At 48.6% G+C, this 23,768-nt stretch overlaps 7 protein-coding genes across 7 annotated transcripts; 3 read left to right on the top strand and 4 right to left on the bottom strand.

The window, feature by feature from the left end:
• Nucleotides 1-3,763: 3,763 nt before the first annotated feature.
• Nucleotides 3,764-8,269, top strand: CDV56_102453 (FAD-binding oxidoreductase; the record flags this gene model as incomplete). Its single annotated transcript, XM_026756072.1, has 6 exons — nt 3,764-3,808; nt 3,974-4,290; nt 4,351-4,786; nt 4,902-5,237; nt 6,916-8,074; nt 8,136-8,269. 6 exons carry the CDS (start codon nt 3,764-3,766, stop codon nt 8,267-8,269), a joined length of 2,427 nt encoding a protein of 808 aa, XP_026610166.1.
• Nucleotides 8,270-9,119: 850 nt separating this feature from the next.
• CDV56_102189 (Zn(II)2Cys6 transcription factor domain-containing protein) lies at nt 9,120-10,301 on the bottom strand (the record flags this gene model as incomplete). The annotated part of the gene is made up of 1 exon (XM_026755808.1): nt 9,120-10,301. The coding sequence occupies one exon, from the start codon at nt 10,299-10,301 to the stop codon at nt 9,120-9,122; it is 1,182 nt and encodes a 393-aa protein (XP_026610165.1).
• A 1,169-nt stretch (nt 10,302-11,470) lies between these two features.
• Nucleotides 11,471-12,299, bottom strand: ALTA7_2 (Minor allergen Alt a 7; the record flags this gene model as incomplete). The annotated part of the gene is made up of 4 exons (XM_026755529.1): nt 11,471-11,569; nt 11,649-12,045; nt 12,113-12,198; nt 12,273-12,299. The coding sequence occupies 4 exons, from the start codon at nt 12,297-12,299 to the stop codon at nt 11,471-11,473; spliced, it is 609 nt and encodes a 202-aa protein (XP_026610164.1).
• Nucleotides 12,300-13,053: 754 nt separating this feature from the next.
• CDV56_101539 (uncharacterized protein) lies at nt 13,054-15,038 on the top strand (the record flags this gene model as incomplete). The annotated part of the gene is made up of 6 exons (XM_026755158.1): nt 13,054-13,230; nt 13,295-13,464; nt 13,520-13,678; nt 13,740-13,831; nt 13,878-13,939; nt 13,989-15,038. The coding sequence occupies 6 exons, from the start codon at nt 13,054-13,056 to the stop codon at nt 15,036-15,038; spliced, it is 1,710 nt and encodes a 569-aa protein (XP_026610163.1).
• Nucleotides 15,039-16,044: 1,006 nt separating this feature from the next.
• CDV56_101286 (uncharacterized protein) lies at nt 16,045-16,661 on the bottom strand (the record flags this gene model as incomplete). The annotated part of the gene is made up of 3 exons (XM_026754905.1): nt 16,045-16,401; nt 16,467-16,564; nt 16,628-16,661. The coding sequence occupies 3 exons, from the start codon at nt 16,659-16,661 to the stop codon at nt 16,045-16,047; spliced, it is 489 nt and encodes a 162-aa protein (XP_026610162.1).
• Nucleotides 16,662-17,120: 459 nt separating this feature from the next.
• On the top strand, nt 17,121-18,724 carry CDV56_100966 (uncharacterized protein; the record flags this gene model as incomplete). Its single annotated transcript, XM_026754585.1, has 5 exons — nt 17,121-17,499; nt 17,563-17,689; nt 17,744-18,048; nt 18,116-18,323; nt 18,388-18,724. 5 exons carry the CDS (start codon nt 17,121-17,123, stop codon nt 18,722-18,724), a joined length of 1,356 nt encoding a protein of 451 aa, XP_026610161.1.
• A 2,336-nt stretch (nt 18,725-21,060) lies between these two features.
• Nucleotides 21,061-22,544, bottom strand: CDV56_100374 (uncharacterized protein; the record flags this gene model as incomplete). Its single annotated transcript, XM_026753993.1, has 2 exons — nt 21,061-22,100; nt 22,139-22,544. 2 exons carry the CDS (start codon nt 22,542-22,544, stop codon nt 21,061-21,063), a joined length of 1,446 nt encoding a protein of 481 aa, XP_026610160.1.
• Nucleotides 22,545-23,768: the final 1,224 nt, after the last annotated feature.

The raw sequence follows: 23,768 nt of genomic DNA, 5'->3' as shown, positions 1-23,768 counted from the left end.
CTAATATATAGTAAAAGGGGGTTGGGGGGGTCGTGTCTGGGGGGCAGGGCCCCAGGTAACTATTAATGCCTTTCTCTCTAACCTTTTGGGATAGTACTGTAGAATTTAGATATCTACCTTACCAGCTATAACTAACTAGGCCACCTAGCATCTAATTAATAATTGAAGTAGTTTAGTTGAATATCTGCTGCTTAGCATACTGCTTGCTCCGCAGGCCTTAGGTGGTCGCAGACTTGCGACCAGCTACACCTAGTATACCGTATAACAGGTTTCAATACAAAATTATCCGTCATTTCTAGCGATGTATGTATGTATAATTATTAAGCGAATTGGGTTGAATGTATAAACGACCAGTATTTTGATAACTTAGTTCATCCGTGAGATCATGCTCATAGTCCATTTTCGAGATACTGGCATTATTAAATTCCCAGACTGCGATAAAACTTAATAATGCCTCCCAAATCCCCTGTTCTGAAGAAATCGCCACACCAAGCTAGACGTTATGCAAAGCACCACCAAATACCCTGGCTAGCTGGGACGAGTGAAACAGGGTTTTGACTATTGCTCCTGGGTGCACTCAAATTTCGGGGAGCAAGACACTCACCTACAACAGGGATAATTAGATGATTCCATGCAACCCACTCAAACCCTGCATTACTCCCCGCTATTGATTAGAAATCCCTCGGTGACCGAGGTCACTTGGACGCTTCGAGTCATGTACAGGATTAGTGTCGTGTAATCGTGTTGTGGACCGACGGTTCTCGGCTGGAGAGTGGACAAAGCGGAGCGGGGATTGCATGGCAGAACGCACGAGGCGAGTGGCAGACCCAAGAGATACCTCTGGGAAAGGGGAAGGAGGGGTTTGACACCGAAGTGATGGGGGCATGCAGAGCCCTCGAATTGGCCAAGCGTATCCAAGGAAGAGGACCAGTTACCGTCCTCTCAGACTCGCGGGCCGCAATCAATCGACTACGGCATTTGGGACCGGAACCTGGTCAGTATCTGGCGATACAAGCACACCGGGCCGCCGCTGAAGCCTCATGGCACATAACCGATCGATCTCCTTGGTCTAGAACATGAAATCCAGAAATGATCTGCCAGAGACTACTAACCGACCCTTCCGTCGCCCGCTAGGGCTAAATAGTAATATATAATGTAAAGGTTTTACTTTAGATAATTACTAACTAGCCGGATCTATAATCTATTACTTATAGTTCTATTTAACGTATTCAACTACCGAGTGGTCAATACCCCCGAGCGGTCAAACAAAAATACCCATACAAAATGCAATATTTTGGTCTGATATATCTCACCATTTATATTATATCATTGGTCCTAATGTAAAGAATATATTATATATAAGTAGTACTACCTGCAGAATAAGTTTAAAGTAGATTATAAACTGTTAGGCCTCTACGACACATGTCTCCGTAGAGATGCCTAAATCGGTGATAGATAGCGTGATAGGGGCAAAGGGTGCGTATGCCTGTATTCAAGAACTAATCGCTGAGTTGCTCATCCGTTGCAACTCAGCAGCGTAGAAACCCCTTTGCGGGTCACATGACTAGTGCCACGCCCTCTACCAGTTGGCGCACCCTTTATATACATAGCATGTATGTTCGTAACATAAACATATTGGTTTTAAAATACCTATTTTTTATTTTTGTACTAAAATTACACTACATTTTTATATTATTATGGTAACTAGACTAGAGTTGCATAACCGAACCACTAAAATCGAATCCAACCCTCATCGAACTCGCAGTGGTGAGGGTTCGGTGCCTAGCCTAGGGAATCGCTTTGGTTTCAGTTTCCCTACCCCAGAACCGATTTGAGTTCGGTTAAAACCATTGGTTATGGTTTTTGCGGTTTTATCGGTTTGGTTTCACCAACCCGCACCATTTTGCTTAGTAATCACTAATTTCTAGGATTTTCCAGAAATTTTGATATCACTAGATAGCCTAGATACTAGGCTATCTAGATATAAAACATCGATTCAAAGTATCTAGTGGTTGCTGAGATATAAGGGAATAATTATTTTTGTCATGGGTTGGTACGAAAGTGGTGTGGATATATATGTGACCGATAGTTGACAACCACCATAGTTCAAAAATGATTTTTCAACCACCACTGTCACGTGTCGCGGGCTAGAAGCCAATTCAACCTATATTATAGGTTTGGACTGTAAGAACTCGCTAAGGAACTTCTAACTAAGGCCGCGGCGGCCGAACAAATATCAACACGCGCACGGTAAACAATGTCACGTGACCAGCGTCCGGGATGTACATGACCTCGCGAGTGCCCGATAGACGGGCTCGAGCAATTTGCGGGCCCTGCCCGCTACATCACGGGCTAGAATATCCCAGTCCGGGGCTTTACTCTAGCCGTCCCAATAGGCCACGAAGGAATGGAGTGGAATTGCTGAAGAAGGAAGAAAACTAGGTACAGGCTGTCTTCGTGCTAAGATGACACGGCGGCGGACTAACAGGGAACCACGTGACCACAGCCGCATACACAATGCGGTGCGTGTCATGGGGTCAGCCCATGACAACCACCCATTCAACCATATAGATATCGAATCGATATTTTAGATATAGATTAGTATGATGATAATTACCATATATTTCATATGAAAATAATAATTTTATATAAGCATGTTCGATAGGCCCCTAAGATATAAGAAATTAAATTCTAAAAACCATTGAAATTTAACTGTTTATCCAACCTAATCGAAACTAACCACACTGAATCTAACCATGGTTAGTTAGTAGGGGCCTAGCTAGGCCTATCTAGGCCTAGTAGTGGGCTTTTACGGTGAAACCCGAACCAAATACACTGGGTCAGGGTGTGTTCCGAGTTCTAAGAAATGGACCCGAATCCAGTGCGATTCGGTGCCGGTTTTGGTAGGCTGGACCCGAACTCACACCAAATGCAACTCTAAACTAGACCAGTGATTAAGCTAAAAATGATAAGATTTATGTATGTTAACCTCTCTAATTTTAGAATATATATTATCTACTCATTATCTTTAAAGGATGTTGAGATATAACAGAACAAAAATTCGCATTTGTATGAGTATTCTTGTTTGACCTTAATCTTATTGACACTCGGTAGTTGAATACGTTATATAAAATCTATCTAAACCTATAACTTATTTGGCTATATATTTCCACAAATTTGTATATAACTAATAAGATTTTCTATTTTAAATTTAAATATAATTCTAGATTATCTTCTTTATATATAAAATCTTTCTTTCGATCATCAGACCAGGATCCAAGTGATATGCTCTCGACAAGATTGCTAACAAATCCAGCATAATTCGCTTGAATACCCGTGACTGTACGTAAGTGTGAAGCGATGGATGCTTGTCCATTGGATGGTACCCGGGACGGGACCAGAAATCTATCTGATGATGACTAAGCAAGGGAGCTAAGCCACAGGGGACGGGGTCACGTTCCAACAGTAAGGAGGAGTCAGTCAATGCATCCGTGCATGTCCTTTGCGGTCTTGTATTAATGGCGCCGTCGAGATCCACAGACAATTAAGTCAGGTGACTTGAGCCTCAGCGTCCGCTCTGCAGCGGAAGCTGAGGTGGCCCGACACCCGCAGGGACTGGGTCAAAGGCCTGTGGAAGTCGGCGGAGGTGCGCCTCCAAACCTGGGGGTGGTGGTCCACGACGTACAGGTAAAGTCAATGAATCTGGATAACAAATAGTCAATTATCGACCAGTTGCTGTCGGAGAACCACTTTGGATGGGGTGATGCCCAAATCCACCATATCGGGTGGCTCACCGCGCCCCCAGAGGGTAAGAAATCATCCTCAATTGTGATCGAATTCACCACGCCGCAAGCGGCCAACAGGGCCATTGATTCATGGACCATCTGGGACTCTAACAGTTTGACCACGGTCCTGCATGACTGGTCAGCGCGCATCCGACAATGCTTTAACTGCCAAAAATAAGGACACATAGGAAACACCTGCACCAACCCACCCGCCTGCGTCTACTGCGCTGAAAGCCACCAGACTCGGGCTTGTCAACGCAAGCAGGACGGATCTTTACAAGCTCGCAAGTGCGCCAACTGCGGGGGCGCGCATCCAGGATGGTCTCACCAATGTGCGGCCTATTGGAAGGAAATTGAACGGGTACAAGAAGCGGCAAAGCACCGACAGCGGTATCATCGGATACCAGCCTACCTCGCTGAATCGGTGCTCTCAGGGACCCAAAGTGCCTCTGGAACTGCTGAAACAGCCTCTGGCTCTGGGGATAGCGACTCAGAGCCAGAAGACGTGGAAATGATGCAGAGTTCCAGCAATGGGGAACAAAGCATCGCAACTGGGGGACTCAAGCCGGCCACCAACGGCCAAGGCACCAGAGCCGGCGATGAGGGTGATGAAAAAGAACGCGGTTAGCAAGGCCGTGGCCAGGTCGGCACCAACGCGAGCAGCGGCGCGTAAAACAATGAACATCAAGCGCAGCCGACGGCTGCTGGAGAAGGCCCTCCAAGCTAGCCAAACGGACACGGCGGCAGAGGGGACAGGACAACTCATCCTGGCCCCAAAGCCCGGACCGGCGGTTAGCTTGAATAAGGAAAGCACCAGATGGGTTCTTCACGAAATGGACGACCGGTCAACCAAGCGAAACCACTCAGGCCCCTCCTCCTCAGACGAAGACGACGATGAATTAGCAGGGGGAACCACCAGCGAATACGCGCCATCCACAACAACGAACTCAATGGCCTTAACGGTGCGAAGCTCCAATGATACCAGTGCGGAACGGGGATCGGTAAAACGCAAGGCGAAGGGGATATCAGCTGGGAAAGAGAACCAACCAATAGGGCACATGAAGTCAACAGGAAACCTGCCAACCAACCAACGCAATGAATAAGAAACCTTTACAGGTACTCCAATACAACACGCACCGATCCAAAGACAAGGTCATGGCCCCCTTTCTTCGCACCAAGGAGGTGCTCGAGGCAGACGTGATCGCGATCCAGGAACCATGGGACAACCCATACCAAGGAACCACCCACCACCCAGCGAACCAGACGCACCAACTGCTATACCCAAAGGCCACGGAAACCGGAGGGGAAGGAACCCGGGTCTGCATGCTGATATCAAGGAAGTTGGACCTGGGCAGTTGGCGGCACGGAGTCCACAGCTGGGACTACCATGAGCTCCAGATACCATACACCCAGAATGTCACAGGGCAGGAGCTACATATCCAGCACCACCCCGTATGGATGGGTGGACGACGGCTGCATCCTGGCGGAATCGGAATCCTATGCGACAAATATCAACATACTTGGAAAGGCCCTGAATTGCTGTACCCGCGTTTATGGTTGCTATAACTCGAGATTGAGCTGATGGCAGCGGTATATTGGCCCCTGTGGAGTTCTCTAGAATCCTCCAGCTATAACGGGGGGTTGCCTTTCATAATGAACCAAGTTTCCTCCTTTACCATAGCCATGAATGACAAAACCGACACATCCATGCCTCCTTCTATGGGGCAAAAGAAGTATCGGTCTTCTTGCAATGGCTGCTGTGAGAAGAAAATTGAGTGCACCCGGGGCCATCCTTGCGGTCGAGGTGAGCGGCTGGGAGTGACGTGTAAATACACTTTCCAATCGGAATGGGAAACAACGAGGCGCCAAGAGTAGGAAGACTCTGGAGCGAGACCAGGTGTTCCTACGAGAGACCAGCCAGAATGAGGGAGATATAGAAATCGCAAAGGTGGGTCATCTTTGTTCACCTGAAATTTCTCTGCTGGCCGACTTTATCGCTTAGCAGACGCACGGTACGGCTATTCGAACATCACCGCCGCACTAAAATCACTCTCGTTGCCCAGATGGAACACAGACAACCCCAAATCCAATACCGTCTACAGTCAAGCCCGGGTGTTCTCGGACATCTTCCGTGCCGGTCATTTTCAGAGTCCACTTCGAGCTGATATGGGTGTCACTGAGGCCTGCCACCTGATTGGCCAGCTCCGATGAGTCTACGGAGTCAGTACTATCCACGCTAACGCGTTGCCCACCACCTCTCGAGGCGTAGACACAATCCATCTTCATGCCTACGCATCTGGATCCATACCTTCATCAGGTTATACTTTCATACTTAAATCTCACCCACTGCCTATGATAGTTCCTTTCTGCGCGACGTATCCGCGGCGGGTGACGGGCATCGAATATCGCCAATAACAAGCCACCCTGGTGTCGCTAATCATTCGAGTTGATGAAAAGTACTGTCTTATCTCCTCTCTTATCTCGGGTTAGTGGATGACAGCGTACGCCATCGTTGTGCCGGTTGCTGCCCCATCCTCTTTCGGGCGGAAGATGGCTGGAGCAGATGGCCGGAGCATCCACAGGACAATGGTGATGATTGCTGAGCAGTAGTTAATCCGAGTTTAGGAATACTCCGCGCAGCGTACCCTGTGCCAACACGAGAGACCATGATGGAGGACCACATTAGGGTTTGCCCACCACAACACTATCGGTGATCGAAACGGGTCTCGATGACCGAGTATATCCGGTACAACTCCCAGACGAAGCAAAATGATCATGCCATTTTCCTCAACCATGACACATATGGTGTAGAATAAACAGTGTTCTCCCTCTTATCGCCATAATAATAGAGAGCGTTCAGACTGTTCAACCATCCATACCAATCAGAAAATACGTTCAACCGAACTTGGTTAGGCTAGATTTATTCTATTGACGATGGACGTCAGCAGGAACATCGTGTCTTTGGCAGCTGAAGCACTCCAGGCCGCTGTCAAAGACTCGAGCGTGCTCACCCCTGGTACGGCAGAGTATGATGCAGCCATGCACAGATGGGCACCCAACACGGAAAAGAGATCGGCAAGTCCCAGCGAGTAATGCTCCTGGCTGCAGAGCGGCACTGATAGAATGACAGGCAATTGTCCTCAAGGCCACGTGCGCGCCGGATATTTCCACCGCCGTTCTCTTCGCCCAAGCCATGCATCTCGAGGTCGCTGTGGTCGGCGGCGGACACGGAACCAATGGGTCTGCCGCGACGACAGGGCTTCTGATCGACTTAACGGCCATGAATAAGACCTCGGTCGACGTCGAAAAGAAGACCATCACCGCGGAAGGAGGCTGTCGATGGGAGGATATCGATATCCCTCTGGGGCAGCACGGGCTGGCCACTGTTGGAGGCCGGGTGGGCAACACGGGCATCGGGGGACTCACTCTCGGAGGTGGTGTTGGCTGGCTCTCGGGAAAATATGGCCTGGTGGCGGACAATCTGCTGTCAGTGAAGATGGTCCTGGCGGATGGGAGAATTGTCACAGCCTCGCAGACAGAAAACCCGGATTTGTTTTGGGCGGCGAGAGGTGCTGGTCAATGCTTCGGCGTGGCGGTTGAGTTCACCTATCAAGCATATGATTTGGCATACCCTATCTGGGCCGGTCAGCTGATGATGAAGCTGGATGCCTTACCGGCGGTGGTGGACTTTGTGAACCAATTCCCATCGACTAACAAGGCGAAGGCGGCCATGAACGTCAGCATTGCCGGCCCTCCAGCAAACATGCTCACCGTCACGCTTTTCTATCCCGGCGGGAACGAAGAGGCCGAGGTGCTTTTTGCACCACTACTTGCTCTGGAGCACATAGCCAATACCACCAGGGAGAGACCGTATACCGAAGCTAACACCATTCTCACGCCGAAGGTTCCTTGGGGCATTCGCCGCCAGTATCATGGGGTCGCATTCGCCATGCCGCTGCGGGTCGACTTCCTCAAGTCCCTGGCCGATGATCTCGTGGAATTCCGGTCCCAGGTCTCCCCGGATGCGGCACCGAGCATGATCATGTTGGAAATTACCCACCAGGAAAAGATGGGCCAGGTTCCGGTGGACTCCATGGCCTTTGCCGGTCGCCGGCTTCACCAGGTCTGCTTTGTTGTGGCTCAGTGGAGTGTTCCGGAACATGATCTCCCTGCCCGGAAATGGGTCAGCAAGACCGCAGCCAAGTTGGATGGCGAGCTGGAACGCATGAAGCATGAAGAGGGCGCTGATGTCGACCTGGACGCGGTCAGGATATATTCCAATTACGACGGTGAGTCGTTCCCCGGTGGCTCCATGGGGGGTTGATGGCCGTTGCTGATGTTGTCGACCAGGTCTTCTGCTTCCGGCCGAGCAGATATTCAAAACGAATCTTCCTCGACTGACGACTCTCAAAGAGAGATACGACCCCAAGGACGTCTTCTGCACTTCATATGCTCTCCTCCCGAAACAGCCCAATGGACTGTAACGTACGTACATAACTTGGTAAACATTAGTTACCTATACGGAGGACGCAGCGATGCGGTGGAGGATTAAGCGTAAGTCCGGAAGCGAAGCCGATACGGCCACAATGCTATCTCCAATTCCCAGCTACAATTACTTCATATAGTAAGCATAATCATCAAAAGAACAAAAAAAGTAAATTTAAATTCTAGTTGTATTTTATTTGTGTATGTGCCTATGTGATCACCTTCATTTGGGACAGCAAGGCCCTGTACCTCTCGTCGACGTAATTGATGACTATGGACTTGTTGGCTCCGATATCCTCGTGCTCATGCATATAATATGACTTCATCGGATGCGGAGAAGTTGAGCAAGGCTGGCGCTTTTGTTTCCGTGACGCCCGATACCGAGTTGCAGATGGGATTAGGATAATGAAATGCATTTAATTACATGCGAGAAGCTACAGGGATAAGTGATCATTATAGGTCATGTATGTTGACCCTCAGATCATGTGTGGAAGCTCCGTCACCTGCAGATGTCACTCGCTTAGGATCTCACACCACGCTCGTTTGCATAAATACCTGAAATTAGTGCTATTCTCTGGTTAATCACTTAGCTATCTGAACCAAGCTCATGTTATTCATCAATTCCATCTCTACCGTTGTTCCGTCATATGTATATCTAACGTAAGCCGCACCCTCAGCAGAGAAAAGTGCTAACTGCCATGACAAAAGTGCTGCAATTCATTCTGTTGCTCAATATCTATATTCATGAATCTCGTCAGAGTCCACTGTCTGTGTCAAGGCCTCCGTGCGCAGCGGAACGCCCTATTCGCAACTTGCTTGTACATGCAGTCCATGTATAAGACAAAACGTTTATCTGCGATTTGATTGATAAGGTTCCCATTCTTTGCAAATTGATTCCCACCCACTACGCGCGACGTTTAATTGTCGTTCGATCAGGTCTGCCAACCCCAGACACACGGACACCTGACGATCATACCCCAATTCTTGATCTTCCGTAGGCGATGATGAGATGCCTTCGATGGCGGACGACTTCATATGCTCTTCCCCCGATATGCCGTTTCTGAAGGATCTAATGAGATTCTCTATCCTGGAGAGATGGCGAAACACGACTTCAAAGGTCAGCTTCACATCGTCATCTTCGTCCAGTTGGTACTGTCCAATGAATGCAGACCCGCGGGACTGTCCCCCGAGGCATAGTGATAGGTCCTGGGCGGATATGTCCACCAGCGATGCTGGCATATTTCCTGCCAGGGAAGGGGATCTGGAATTTCGCGACGACTGTGGCGAACGAGGCACCCCTGACAAAGAGCTGGTCGACACCGCAGTGCATGGCGGAACCAGGAGGGTCTGGTAATAATGTTGCCTTGCTCTATCGTATATGGCCACGACTCGATCAATCAGAAGGGCCACGGTAATGAGGGAGCTGTAGTGGTGGCGAGACGAGCTGACACAGTTCAACATACGCTCGCAGATATTGATCGACTCTCGCCCCTGGACGAGGCATACGTCGATGGGAGCAGGATGAGTCCGTGTAAGTATAGGATTCGAAGAGAAAAATGAAAAGACAGTGGAGACACAAGTGCACGTTGCATCTGTCAGACTGTTCTCCAGGCCATCCATGGCGGGAATCTCACTTGCATTCGGTGTGGGTGAGGGAGAGATGGCGGCGAACATTTCGGCAAACATGTTAGCTTCTGGGAATCCATGTTTCGGCGGTCCAGTAGCCAGGTCGTCGAGCAGGGGAAAGGAATTCGGGAGGAAATCATCAAATATTCCTCCTGCCGGAGGTTGATGCGCTAAGAAATGAGAGTTGTTCAGTGGACCCCAGGCAGGTTGGTTCCGTACATCCAGGCCTCGATTCGGGTTGGATGAACGATTTCTCCCGGCTCGTTGAGAAACGCCATAGATACACTCGATATCGTTCTTCAAACAGCGCTCACATATGGGGCGCGTTTGAGAGCAGCGAACCCTCGCCTCGTTGCAGGAGTCGCACGATGCTCGCAGCTTGATTTGGCGAGAAGTTGGAGGCATCGTGCACCCGGAATGGCGACAAAGCTCTGAACGATTCGTTGGGGTTCGTATCTCGCATGTGTGATGCCGGTTCAGAGGGTTTTAAACCGCGGCTCCTGACACAGACATAATCCTCTGCCATATTTATTTAGTGCTTATCCTACCGTCGAGAGCATGTGGCTCTGGCGTGATAACGAGTCTCACGGCCTGGACTGTGCCATATTTATTAGTGCTTATCCTACCGTCGAGAGCATATGGCTCTGACGTGATGACGAGTCTCACGGCTTAGAATCCCGGCGTCTCATCAGCCACCGTCATACAAGGCTCAGAGTCAGCCTCGGACTGATTCAATCTGGATGAGCAGGGATAACGTTTGTTTCTTAAATCTTATTGGATTGACTTGGTCCTTGGTTACACTAATTATTATGATTACCTATTATTATTATTATATTCAAGTTTAACGCCCTTACCGAGCCTTTTCTGTTATGAAAGACAGCGAGTCGTGGGCTGTAGCCCCTACCTAGTTCCTATGTACATCTGATGATGACCGTTCTATACCTTTCCTCGCCCCAACCCGCCTCACTGCGCAGGGCTTTCGGGCCGCATTGGCTCCTTTGGTTCGGTACAGTAGGGTGTCACTCGTCGAGCGAGCCACCCTCTCCCTTCAACCCTCTCCTTCTCGTTCCGCTTCTTCCAAGATATCCAAGCCCATTCATCGAACTCATACAGGCGCGTCGTGTCTACGCGAGCGAGAGTTCTTCCAATCCTGCTCGAGGCGCTTTCGTCGCCGCCCGCTTGGCTGCTTGGTCGGCTCTCCCATTCCCTTCCACACCCTCGTGACCGGGAACCTACTGTATTGTTTCCTCCGGCATACTCCGGACTATTTATCTTTGCACGTCATAGAAAATTTCTCGCCATCTATAGGTAGTAGTAGAATAGTTATTTAAAACATTTTATCTATATTTACTTTAGTTTTTATAAATTGTTTATGTACTTGTTCAGCTTCACTTCCAGGATTGGCTGTATCGTAGAGCTGTTACAGTTCAAAAGGCCCGTCGGCTCTTCTAGGGATGTTCGAAATTTGGGAACAAAACCTGTTGGCTTCTTGGATACTGTGCTTTAGCAGCCCCGAGACCGCTCCATCCTCCCTGTGCTTGGGATTCACAGGCAAGTGTACAATCCTTTGGAACTCAGCTCGAGACTCGGCTGACATGCTCGTAGAACGATTTGCCCTGGGCTTCGGCAATTGAAAGCTCCAAAGCTGTCGGTTGGCGACTGCCATCGGGTCCCTGATAGCGATGTATTTGTAAGGATATATTTTTGAGATCTTTTGGGCGGACACTTGAGTCTCAACGAGAAGAAACTTACTGCAAAGGTTCCCGCACCCCATGGACTGCCGCCATGAACCTCGGATAAATCGGTCAGGAGTGGGAACACAGGCTTGTAACCAAGCGGAACGTATATGAAGCCGTGGTGAGTTAACGTGCTCATCGCGGCGATGGCGGTGGACTCCTGGCCCCCACCGAGTGTTCCTGAGCTAACAAAAAGACCAGCATATTTGCCCCAATAGCCACCACTTTGCCATATCGCGCCCGTGCTGTCCCAGAACGCTTTCCACTGCACTGGAAAATTTCCATACCGGGTCGGGATTCCAAAGAGAACGGCATCATACTCGGTCAATTTCTCTGGTCCGATGATAGGATGGGACGACTTGTGTGGAGCGTGCATCAAGTCCAGGATATTCTGAGGGAGGGTTTCGGCAATCCTAACCATACCACCACGGTCAAGAAACTCTCGCAACTGGATGATGCACTTGTATCGACGGCACTTACTGATAAATCTCGGCCTGTCCTCCTGCAGACTCGATACCTCTTTTTTCCGCTTCGGCCAGCTGCTGCACATGGCCGTACATAGAGTACTGAGTGCACCAGATGAATTAGCTTCAGTTTAATCGGATTTGAATTTTTTTGCAAAGAGCTCCAGTATACGCACAAATACAATTGCAATTTTTGGTGCCATGTTTGGTCAGGGTGCTTCTTGCCTAGCGAGACAGAATGGAGAAAGATGGGCACTTGAATCTTCTTCTCTCTTCTTTCCTCTTCAAAACAATTTTATGTCCCATCTCCTCTTCAGTTAACCAACAAAACGGGTACCTAGTGCCATCGTCAATGCTTTGTCAGTTGACTGCTTCGAACCGCTTAGCAATCAGGAAATGATTAGTACAGGATCCTGACAAAAGGCTGACAAAAAGGTCGTCCAGCAAATGCGCATGCTCCCTCACTTCGCGCTCGGCCAGACCTTAAAACCGAGCCAATCCCAGGCTGACTTCGGTCATCGAATATGCATCGTCTTGTCTTGAAACTCGCGTTTGGCCAGATCTTAAAACCGGGGGCCAATCCCAGGCCGATTTCGATCATCGAGCTGCATTGTAAGTCGCCAAACAAAGACTCCCCGGGTCTAAGTTCAATGCATGAGGCTTCAATTCCTTCCCCCCCCTTTTAATTTTTTCTTTTTCAACGATGGCTAAATATGACGGCAAATACAATGCGCAAGGGGTCATGTAGATCTCGCGCGAAACGATGCAGTCTCTAGAGAGCTACCGGCTACGTCAACTTGCTCCACAGCAGATGCGGTCTTTCTCTAGATTCTAGATCCCCAATGCTTATTAATGTTGTATCTATTTAATATAGGACCTGTTCAATGATGCCAATGTTTTTCACTTATCAGTCTACACTTTTCTTTCACTTTGTGAAGCACCAGATATTCAGAGGCAATGGAGGCTCCAGACGTTCGCCGCCTGCAGTCGTATGACGACCGTGCGCTGGAAGAGGCGCCCAGGGAGATGTCCTCGGCCAATGGCGTTGAGCCATCTTTGTCGAAACCAAAAGATGAGAAGAAGATCGAGGAGGATACTAGCCCAGCAACGAAAGGCTCAATGCCAGGCTGGCGTGTAAGCTTTTTCCCCTTTGGATTCTGGCCATTTGTTACGCTGCGACTGATGATGAATCGATCAGTGGGCTCTGGTGGCCATCGCGATCAACACCGGAAGCTTCTTGTATGGCCTAGATAATACTATTGTCGCTGATATCCAGGCTGCTGTCGTCGAGAATTTTGGGGCGGTCGAGAGGCTCAGTTGGCTGGGCAGCGGCTTTCCTCTTGGTTCCATCGCTTTGCTATTACCCATGTACGTATAGCACGAAAAACGCGAGAACCAACCTGTGGAACTCATCATATTCTAGCGGGAAAGCGTACGGATTGTGGAACGTTAAATGGCTCTGGGTGGTGAGCATCGTCATCTTCCAAGTCGGTAGCGCAGTCTGCGGAGCGGCTCCAAATATGAATGCTCTCATAGTCGGACGTGTGATCGCAGGTGCTGGTGGTGCTGGAATGTACCTGGGGTGAGTGATGAAGAGCTATGCAGATGGGATGAGAAGTGCTAACATGTCTTCAAACCATAAGCGGACTCAATCTTACCGCCATATTTACGACACTCGAACAACGGCCTCTCTACATGGCGCTAAACGGGATGGTCTGGGGAGTTGGTCAGCTTCGTTCGTATGAATCGTGATGGAGAGATAACTTGCTGACGATTACTAGGGACCATCCTCGGACCTGTCATTGGCGGTGCATTTGTTCAGAGCTCTGCCACCTGGCGCTGGGTATGTCCCCATATCGCACCATCAGACCCCTACTGACCAAGGAGACCAGGCTTTTTACATCAATCTCGTCATTGGTGCTGTCTTCGCCCCCGTCTACCTCTTCCTGGTCCCAGGTTTCCAGCCAGATCCGTCTCGGACATATTTCCAGAAACTGGTCGCCATGGATTGGCTGGGGACAGTGCTCTACACAGCCATCTACGCAACATGGATCATCGCACTCACCTTTGGTGGTGTCATCTGGCCTTGGGGCGACGGACGAACCATTGCAGTCTTCGTCGTCTTCGGAGTAACCCTCATTGCCTTCAGCTTGACACAGTACTTCTGCATTTTCACCAACGAGGAGATGCGGATCTTCCCCGGCGAGCTGCTGAAGCGCCGAACCACGGTATTACTGCATATCCTGACCGCGTCCTGCGGGGCGGCCTTGTTCGTTCCGCTATATTATATTCCCCTCTTCTTCCAGTTCCGGGGAGATGACGCCATGGAGGCTGCCGTTCGACTATTGCCCTTCGTTTGTCTCCTCGTCTTCTTCATGCTCCTCAACGGGGCATTGATGCCCAAGCTGGGGTATTACATGCCTTGGTTCCTATTCAGTGGAGTCACCATCATTATCGGTGGTGCACTGATGTCGACAGTGAAGTCGACGACCTCCACCTCGGCTATTTACGGGTATACCATTCTGATTGCGATTGGAGCTGGGGCTACGTCTCAGGCTGGATACTCGATCGCTCCGGCCAAAGTCGAAGGTCGTCTCGTCCCCAGCGCCATTGCCTTTATGAACATCGCCCAGATTGGTGCCATCGTTATTGCGCTGACTATCTCCGGAACGCTCTTTCAGAATTTGACCTATAATGACTTGGTCGGGCCCCTGAGTGCGGCCGGATTCAATTCCCAGTCAATTCGCTCTGTCCTCTCGGGCTCACAAAGTCCCGTTTACCAGAACTTGTCCGACGACCTTAAGGAATTAGTGAATCTGGCGATTGTTCGTTCCATCGGTTCGTTGTACTATTTGGTTGTGGCAGCCGGTGCGACCATGATCGTTTGCTCAGTTTTCCTGAAGCGCGAGAAGATTTACATGACTCTGGAAGCCGGAGGATAAATATATCTACCGCAGCCGATCCTATGTATACCTCTCACTTGTGGGGTCAGCAGCAAGAGATATACGGGGCTAGATGGTAAGATGAAGAAGTCTCCCATCGGTTGGTCTTACTTCTGATCAGATGTGCTCGCAACACACTCTCCTCCTAAATCCATATCTGACGCTTGAGTCATCGAGATCAAGTGTATAGAGATACACATATCCTTCGTTCTTGTATTATTTCACATTATTATACATTGTTCATGGCGTAGAACGAACATGAGTCTACGAGATTGTTGTCTCGTTATTAATACGAATTCTTTGGCACAGGTCAATGCTCATTCCGTCAGAACCAATGAAACATTGATGTCATCAAGGCAGAAGTGGTCATACGTGATGGTACATGGTCCGATGATAGATGTCGTATCATCACCACTCAGCCAAAAAGGTGTCTAGACGACCATCTCTAGCTAGGTAGGGATGATAGTGGTAGTAGGCAACATAGTAGGGACATAACACACCCCCCCAGGTATAGCAGCGGAGCAGTCAGAGTAGCATACCTGAACCTTCTTATACTAGTTATCTTACTGGGTTGGTTTCAGGCAGCAAATTATTCAGGTAGACATCAAGCCTTATATCTTATAATTAATTGTAATTAATCTAGGGGCTAATTTCTAGTAGTATAGCCCTTCATGCAGCTAACCAGATTATTTATAATCTATCTTAATCTAATAGTCTTCTTTTTATATTAATCTACTATTACTGACTAGCCTAGTTATAATATTTTAACACATCTTCTGGGAATTAAACCTTTGTGTAGGAGGTCCTCAGGGGAATAAGATAAAGAGGCTCATAACCTATTATATTATCACTACTTAGCTAAAAAGGTGTCTAGATGACCATCTCTAGCTAGGTAGGGATAATAGTGGTAGTAGGCAACACAGTAGGGACACAACAATAGAGGCAGAAAATATTCCCTGGATTTTCACGCTTCAATAAATGGGTACACAGTCTATGGCCTTCCATTTCATTTAAACCTGAAAATCTTGTGAAATTCGAATTCATTCCACCTGATATCCGTGGTTATCCCCCCCCACTTCCACTCGCCATCCACCTTTCTATAAGTCAGCGTGATGACCGCGTGTCCATGTCCTTTGGCCTCGACCTCCTGGAAATCGGGGCCCGTGTATCGCTGGTGTGCGGCGCGGATTTGGTGATAGCCTTCGATGAGGTCTGGAGCAATTTTCCGGTATTTAAATGCCCCCATCATGTGCTGGGTGTGGATTAAGGGGTCGCCCAGGAACTCCGGGGCGGACATCATTTTGACGAACTCGGCGGCGGGGAGCTTGTCGTCCTTGAAGTCGTTGACGGAGGCATAGTGAATCTTCACAGTACCCGGTCCAGATTAGTATATTGGTCATCATTTGCTGGCTGTTTGGATCTTTTTACCTTGACTGTGGGGGCCAGAATGCTCGCAAGACGGCTCCAGTTCTTCGTATCGTAGCTGTCAGCCCACTCGAAAGTGAGCTCGCTGCAGGCGAGATACTCTGTGATTGGAGTTAGTCTTCTGACTGTTGTTTCGGACAGATCCTACCAAAGCATATACGTACCTGCGAATGAAATCCCAGTATCCAGAGAACCCATTGCTGATGTCGAGATAGGAGTGTGCAGAGATTACAGAATTGGCGCTGGAGAACTTGGAGAACCTGGAGAGGAAATCTTTCTCAATGCCCTTGTTTCCAGGCTCCAAATAAACCACATGCTATATTGTTACCAATCAGTGAGGAATCCATATAGGTTCGGTCGTCGACCATGTTGATGGTCGCTTATTGGCGAGGGGCGTCATTGCGCGGGATGCATATGCAGTTCGATGATCGATTCCATCGACAAGCGAGCGACTCGACTTGTATTACGTTCACGCTCAATATCCCAGAAATCACCGCAGGAGAAAAACAAGAATCGAATGAAAATAAAGGAAAAATAAAAGGCAATCTATAGATCGCCATAGATTGGGTTAGAAATCATAATTCAGAGTCTTGTCCAGCAAATCCCTCTGTCCTCAGCTCCCAAATTCCCAAAATTACAGTGCGCCCTACGTGCAACATGGCAAATACAAAAATTCAGACACAGATCGCGGACTTGAGCGAAGCCACTCGGATCTTAAACTCGTCAGTCGAATGCCTAATCGCTCAGTGGAAGTCGGACGATGCAGAGGGCCAGATCCTTGAGAACGGCGTACTGTTACCGACCAGAGCTTCCTACGATGCCCACAAAACCATTCTGGGCGCGATTGGCAAGATCCAAGAGCTCGTTTCGAGCCCACCCATACGGCTGATTGAGACCTCGTGCCAATTCTACGAGAGCAGGGCGCTGCATATTGCGGCTGAGCACCGGATTGCCGACCTCGTGGCTGCAAACGACGAGAAGGGAGTGGCTGTTGACGAGCTGGCGCAGAAAACTAACGTGGATGCAGGCATGCTTTGTGAGTCTGCGAGAGATATATATCTATCGATACCCCTATGCATATTCTGATGCGGCCATGCAGTGCGCATACTTCGAGTATTAACTTCGATCGGTATCTTTCGTGAGATTTCCGACACATACTTTGCCAACAATCGCGTTTCCGCAAGTTTGGTTAGAAATGAGAGTCTTCGGTCATATCTCATGGTCTTGTAAGAATATGAACTACGTCTTTAGGCTTGCACTGATCTGACTCCTTTGCTCAGCTCGATCTGCCATTACAAGGTCACTGAGAGTCTTCCCGCAGCTATTCGACGGTCCGGAAGAGGCTATGCTGCGACAAACACGAACACGGCATTCAACATCGCCTATGATACCAATCTGTCCTTCTGGGACTGGCTGAATACGGAAGTGAAACAGGATGACGGCACAGTTGGACCACGACCGGAATTGGACTACTTTGCCAAGGCCATGACAGGTATAGGCCGAGTAAGTAGCACAGCAATGATTTACGATTATCCATGGGACACGCTCGGTAATGGGATCGTGGTGGATGTTGGTGGCGGGGTAGGTGAGTAGACATCGTCTGCATAAATCCAGCGTCACAAACATCCACTCATCTGCTGAAATACAACTAGGTACGCACTCCATGAACGTCGCGCGAGTGTATCCCAATTTGAACTTCATCGTCCAAGATCGTCCGGAGGTCATCGAGAAAGGTGTGGCTCTATGGACTAGAGAGCTGCCCGAATATGTCCAGAATGGCAAAGTCCAATTGACTCCAGGGGATTTTTTCCAGCCGCAATCGGTGACTGGAGCGGCTGTATATTTCCTTCATACGATCCTGTGAGTTCACTCCATGGCGAAAACAGTTACATCTCGCCAACGATCTGACTATGTGTTTGTCCAGACATGACTGGCCTGACGCTGAATGCATCCAAATTCTCAAAGCCCTGACGACTGCGATGACGCCTGATTCCCGCGTGCTGATCGGTGAAATGGTCATCAACAACTCGCTGGGCACCAAAGAAATCCCCGACGCACCAAAGCCGCTACCGGCGGACTACGGCATCTACAACCGATACAGCCACGAGCGTGATCTGGTCATGATGTCCCTCTTCAACAGCAAAGAACGGACGATGGATGACTTTAGGGGTTTGATTCACCAGGCTGGCCTGGTGGTGGAGAAGGTTTACGAGTGTCGGAGTCAGATGAGCCTGATCGAGTGTAGGTTACCGAAGAGCTAGTAAAGTCTTTGGCGAAATCACGCAAATATAACGATGTATTCACATCTCCTGAGAATCGTCATTATTGCAACTACATGTAGATGTCGTTGTGTAAGCCTGATCAGTGTGATGTGGTAATATTGCTGACATTTCGTAAGATCCTTGCCACCGGCAGTGGGAATGGCAATTTACGTAAGTAATGCCTCTCGAGAGATATAAGAAACCGATTAAGTCTTTGCGAACTGTAAACTAAGAAAATTCATAAATTGCTTATGACGCGCGCTCCGCACGCTGTGGCCCTGAAATGAACTATACTAAGTAGATATAGTTAAATAATTTAATATAGTTAGACTGAACTATTTACTTTAGAATTTCTGTGGGGATTTATTTTAAATAAGAACCTATTATACCTGGGCAGGTGTTCTTGATCCAGTCACGAAGCAGCCTGCCGCTTTCGGCCACTGGCTTGTTTGGGTTTAGCTACTCTCCGGAGCTTCTCCTTTCTGGTTTAGCACATCCAGACCTAGTTTAGTGTCTAAATTCTGGATCTGATCTGCCATCCCCGACCGCTGACCTTGATAGGCACAATTCATTATGGGTCGCCATACGGGAACGTTCCCCCACTGCCGTATGAAATTGGAATAGTCCATAGCCAGACTTGATCAACCAAGGTTTAACAACGTAGCCCATCCAACAGAGTGATCAACAGAGCGATCAACTCTCTATGGTGGAGACACCTTTGGGGCTAGAGATTAGCTAGACAAAAAGAATTCTAGTCCCTTGTATTACATATATCCGCCCATTACTATGAGCAGATTGAGTCCTGTTGATTAAAAGTTAACAGAATGCGCTTGTGTAATGGAGCCTGCTTTTGAGCAGCTACACCTAGTTGGACCCTATCCTTAGATGTTGCTAAACTCTTTGGGTGCTCTTAAGAACTGGTTTCGTACGCTAATTTGCTTCAAAAGTTTCCTTAGTCAGTCGCCATCCTTTCGTTGCAATTCATCAACGGAAGAAATGAACCATAATGACCATTTACTATCGCGTAAGAGCTGACAAATGAATGACTTCGCTCTGATCAGTTCAAGAGTTGGGAAGGTTCCTATTTGCAAGTATGTTCCGGAACGTGCCACAAGTATAACATATTTGGAACTGCTTTCAACGGTGTTTTAGATCAACTCTCCTAGCTAAAGCTACACATGTCGAACAATGGACACCTCTCTTTCATATGTACGGATCAGTACCTCTTTCCTATCAAAGCCGGACCGATGATCTTCCGTTGCCTTCCGTTGCCGTGGCTGTCTCCCCAAGATTAAAGGTTGACAATGACACGAAACAGCGAGCCAACGATTCATTAGATGCTCTGCTGAGCAGAACAAAAAGAATATGAGGCGACGACTTGGGTATTAGTTGATAGACACGTACAGCGCGTCTAACGTGACATTAATTGCGGCCCAGGGACCCGATATTTGAATTGGTGAGGTTGGTTGTGCTGGGTATGTGAAAGCTGTGGCCCTTTATTTGATTTACTGTACGATGTCGGGAGACTGGCTCATACTCAACTAAAAGCAATAGAGATTTCCTGGTTCGCATCAATTTCAAACAGATATTGATTAGGCGGTTCACTCAAATTGGCCTTACTGGGCCTTCTGTTCAGAAGAGGTTGGCACTGAGTCACGTTGGCATTGTTTGTCTTGGCGTTGTTTATCTTCGGCTGCCTCGCCTGACACGTCATGTTTCTTCCAAAAGAAGCTTGACTCTCCCTTTAAGTCTAGAAGAATATCGCATTGACACGAATGAAGCAGGCACGCTCTCTTCCCCCTGGGTTATTACCATCGAAGCGGCCTAAGGCTGCCTGTCTTATGTATGATGCTCTCACGGAGCACAATCAAAACACCCGGTCTTTCTCTACTCCTGGCCTTTTCTATCACCGCTAAGGGGCCAATCCACGAACTGTGGCTGCATTTTCGGAGAGCTGGTGAAGAAGACTTCTATATGGTGTGCAGAGGGACCTGGAGAACAACCCTGAAAGACAGCTCTCTAGATTTCTTGCGCCATCTCTCGGCAGTATTGAGATGGGGTAATAGTATATTGAAAGACAACATTATCAGCGCCCTTCAAGACTTATGAGTAATGTTTTCTTATTTATGTTGCATTGTTTCTGGTCTAAAGTGTTATGTTGACATTGTGAAATGAAAACTGACCCTTTCTGCACAATACCTTGGTGGCCTTTGTCCACTCTTTTTAACTCTGCCCCATACGACGGCTGACATCCGCAAAGTTCTGGGAACGACAGCTCTTATCCTTTTTGGCGTAGCCAGTTGTTGACACAATTCACTGCTGACCACGGGTCGTCCTTATACTGCAAAAGATAATTCTGAATCTCCGCCGCTGCATGTCGACCCGAAGGGACTTGGCTTCAGATTGACAATGTCATCCAATGCCCACTTTGGACTGGCTGGCGCAGATAATGGACAGATGGAACCAGCTGAGTCCCGATTTCCAATAACAAGTTCGTCGACAGGCTTTAAATAGACTGTGAGAAATTGTTCTTGGACGGCTGACTGGTCTGCGTGGCCCAAGAAGACTTTCATATCCACGCGCCCGGGACGCACCAGGGCATAATCAAGGTCTTCAAAGTGATTGGTAGTCATAACTAGAATGCGACCTTCCTGGGCGGCCACGCCGCCAAGAACGTTGAGTATAGCAGAAAGAGTGATGCCATTTGTTCCCTTCTCTTGAACACTCCTTTCTTCGTCTTCAACTGTTTCCTCGTGTTCATGGGAAAGGGGTATACCGGAGTTGCGTTTCCGAATGCCGGCCTGGTCAATATCTTCAAAAAGAACAATACACTGTTCCGGTAGAGATCGGAAGAGACTCCCTAGGCTACACTCGTCCAGGCCAGTGGCACTGGGACTGACTAAATAGATGGGGAGCCGCGCCAGACCAGCGAGGGCAAAGCACAGACTTGATTTTCCTGTACCAGGCGGACCATACAAAAGGTAACCCCGCCGATAAGGGAAACCCCGCGACTGGTAGAATTGGCGGGTACGAGGGTTGAGGTAATTCTGAAGGTCTTCGATGATTTCCTTCTTCTGTCTATGGTCCATAATAATCGTCGATAATGGGCGCGGTTTCCTGAATGTTTCGTCCGTCCACTCGAATTTCGATCCCAACCTCACTGCCCTTCTTATAACGATGCGGCGATTATCATGCTCAACGGAGGACTCCTGTACGTCGCTAAGGAGTGATTTAAGGGTCTGCGTCCTCCATGGTGCTGCATAAAACTGCAACTTTTCTATATCAGCAGCCCAAGGAACGCGTATATTTTCATATGGTTGACGGCGCAAGGCGATCCAGCATCCTTTGTAGGTGAAATGATGAAGATGGTAGGGTCCTGGCGTATAGCGAACTGTCGGGAGTTTTTCTAAGTACTTTCGTTTGGTCCAGAAATCTCGCGGGTTGCTTTCGAAGCGCAAATGGTCTTCCTCGGTGAGTTCTCTCGTATGTCGATGTGCTCGTCATCCCAAGGTTGGAATTTTCCTGCACCAGCAACGAGATGCAGCGTTCTGTTCAAGCTATTTCGCCTGGAAATCCAGCGCAAGGAACTATTGTACAATTCGTCATTGTATCTGATCTCAATTGACGCGGCAAAGGCTAGAATGAAAGTTTGGAGCCGGCTCCGGAACGCTGGCACAGCATACGCTCCAAAAGCCAACGACGCCATGAGAATAAAGAATGAGGATGAGATATCATTGCCGAGGTTGAAAATAAGGCGGGCGAAAAAGCCATAACCGGGGATGAGAGCTTCAAGTATTGCCTCAGGAGGTATGCCAGGCATGATGCTGGTCGAGTTCACAGGGAAGATCATTATTAGACGTGTGTTCTTCAAGGGCTTGCAATTCATCTAGTCTGGCGTAAGAATAGCTCTTATACTGCCGACAGCAGGGACCCGGTCATGGCGTTCGGTTATTTGGATTGCTGGTTGGCAAGCTGTTCAGGGGCCTAGAACATCTTTGGCTGAGACCTGCTGACAATTTGTGCCCAGTAGGTGCCGTGGTTGCGGGTCTTAATTTTGATCTCCAAATCGCTGTCATGGCTCGCGTAAGCGTAGCAATTTCCTTTGCGGGATAATGGGGTATCTGCTACCGGAAAAGTATGGGCAAGGGTCTTTTTTCGAGACCAGCTGTATGGCACATGTGAACTGCAGCCTGTGGATGGGCGGAACAAGGTTCCATATCAGGACGTGATTTCTAACACAACGGGGTGAATCTCACGACAACGAGCAAGTGCTGACGGTCGTTGCCTAAAGGCGCCTGCCATGCTACCACAAGGTGGCGCCAACCCTGAGTTGGACAATCCTCCCCAATCCTCTCGTAAATTGGAACGGACCATGGGCTACGATACTGGTTAGGGGTCCGCATTGAGCTTTCTCGGGATCCAGGTACAGCATCATACGGAGCCTGTCTATAACTCGAGCGGGGCGATGCTCCGGCAAAGTTCCAGGGGAAAGCTCATTTCGATTTGGTGTCAAGGCACACCCACTCTGCAGACATCTTGAAGCTGGCAAAATGCTGAGGTACAGTTCGGAGGGTAGCACTGCAGCTGGCGTTGTCCATTCTCCCCAGGTCATGCGGAGTATTTGTACATGATCCCGGCGTGCATCGGAAATACAGCAGGTTACAGGTCAGGTGGACCTTGAAAAAGATGAGGTGGACGCCCCACCTGTCTTGGCACTCTCAACCTCCCAGGTCAACATTTAAATACTGTAATGCATACCATGAAATTCATTTTCAATTTCTCCTCCGTAATTATCTGCACATTGATTTAAACTTAAAACTACTTATTAACTGATTAGTTACTGCGTCTGTATTGATAATATGGATTCAGAGGCTCTCTCAATAAACTGTGGTGAAATAGATGATGTCTCCTTGAACAAAGAGGAGAATGAAGAGGTAAGAATCATAAACTGCTTTTCAAGTACTTACTAACTGATTTTTAACAACCTAGGCCCAGCCAAGCTGCTTTACTCAGTTAACAGATGCAAAAACTCATCTACTTTAAA

Source organism: Aspergillus thermomutatus (assembly GCF_002237265.1).
Source record: "Aspergillus thermomutatus strain HMR AF 39 chromosome Unknown NODE_350, whole genome shotgun sequence".
Classification (NCBI taxonomy): domain Eukaryota; kingdom Fungi; phylum Ascomycota; class Eurotiomycetes; order Eurotiales; family Aspergillaceae; genus Aspergillus; species Aspergillus thermomutatus.
The sequence above is the reverse complement of the archived record's forward strand: the minus strand, read 5'-3'. Positions and strand labels throughout refer to the sequence as shown.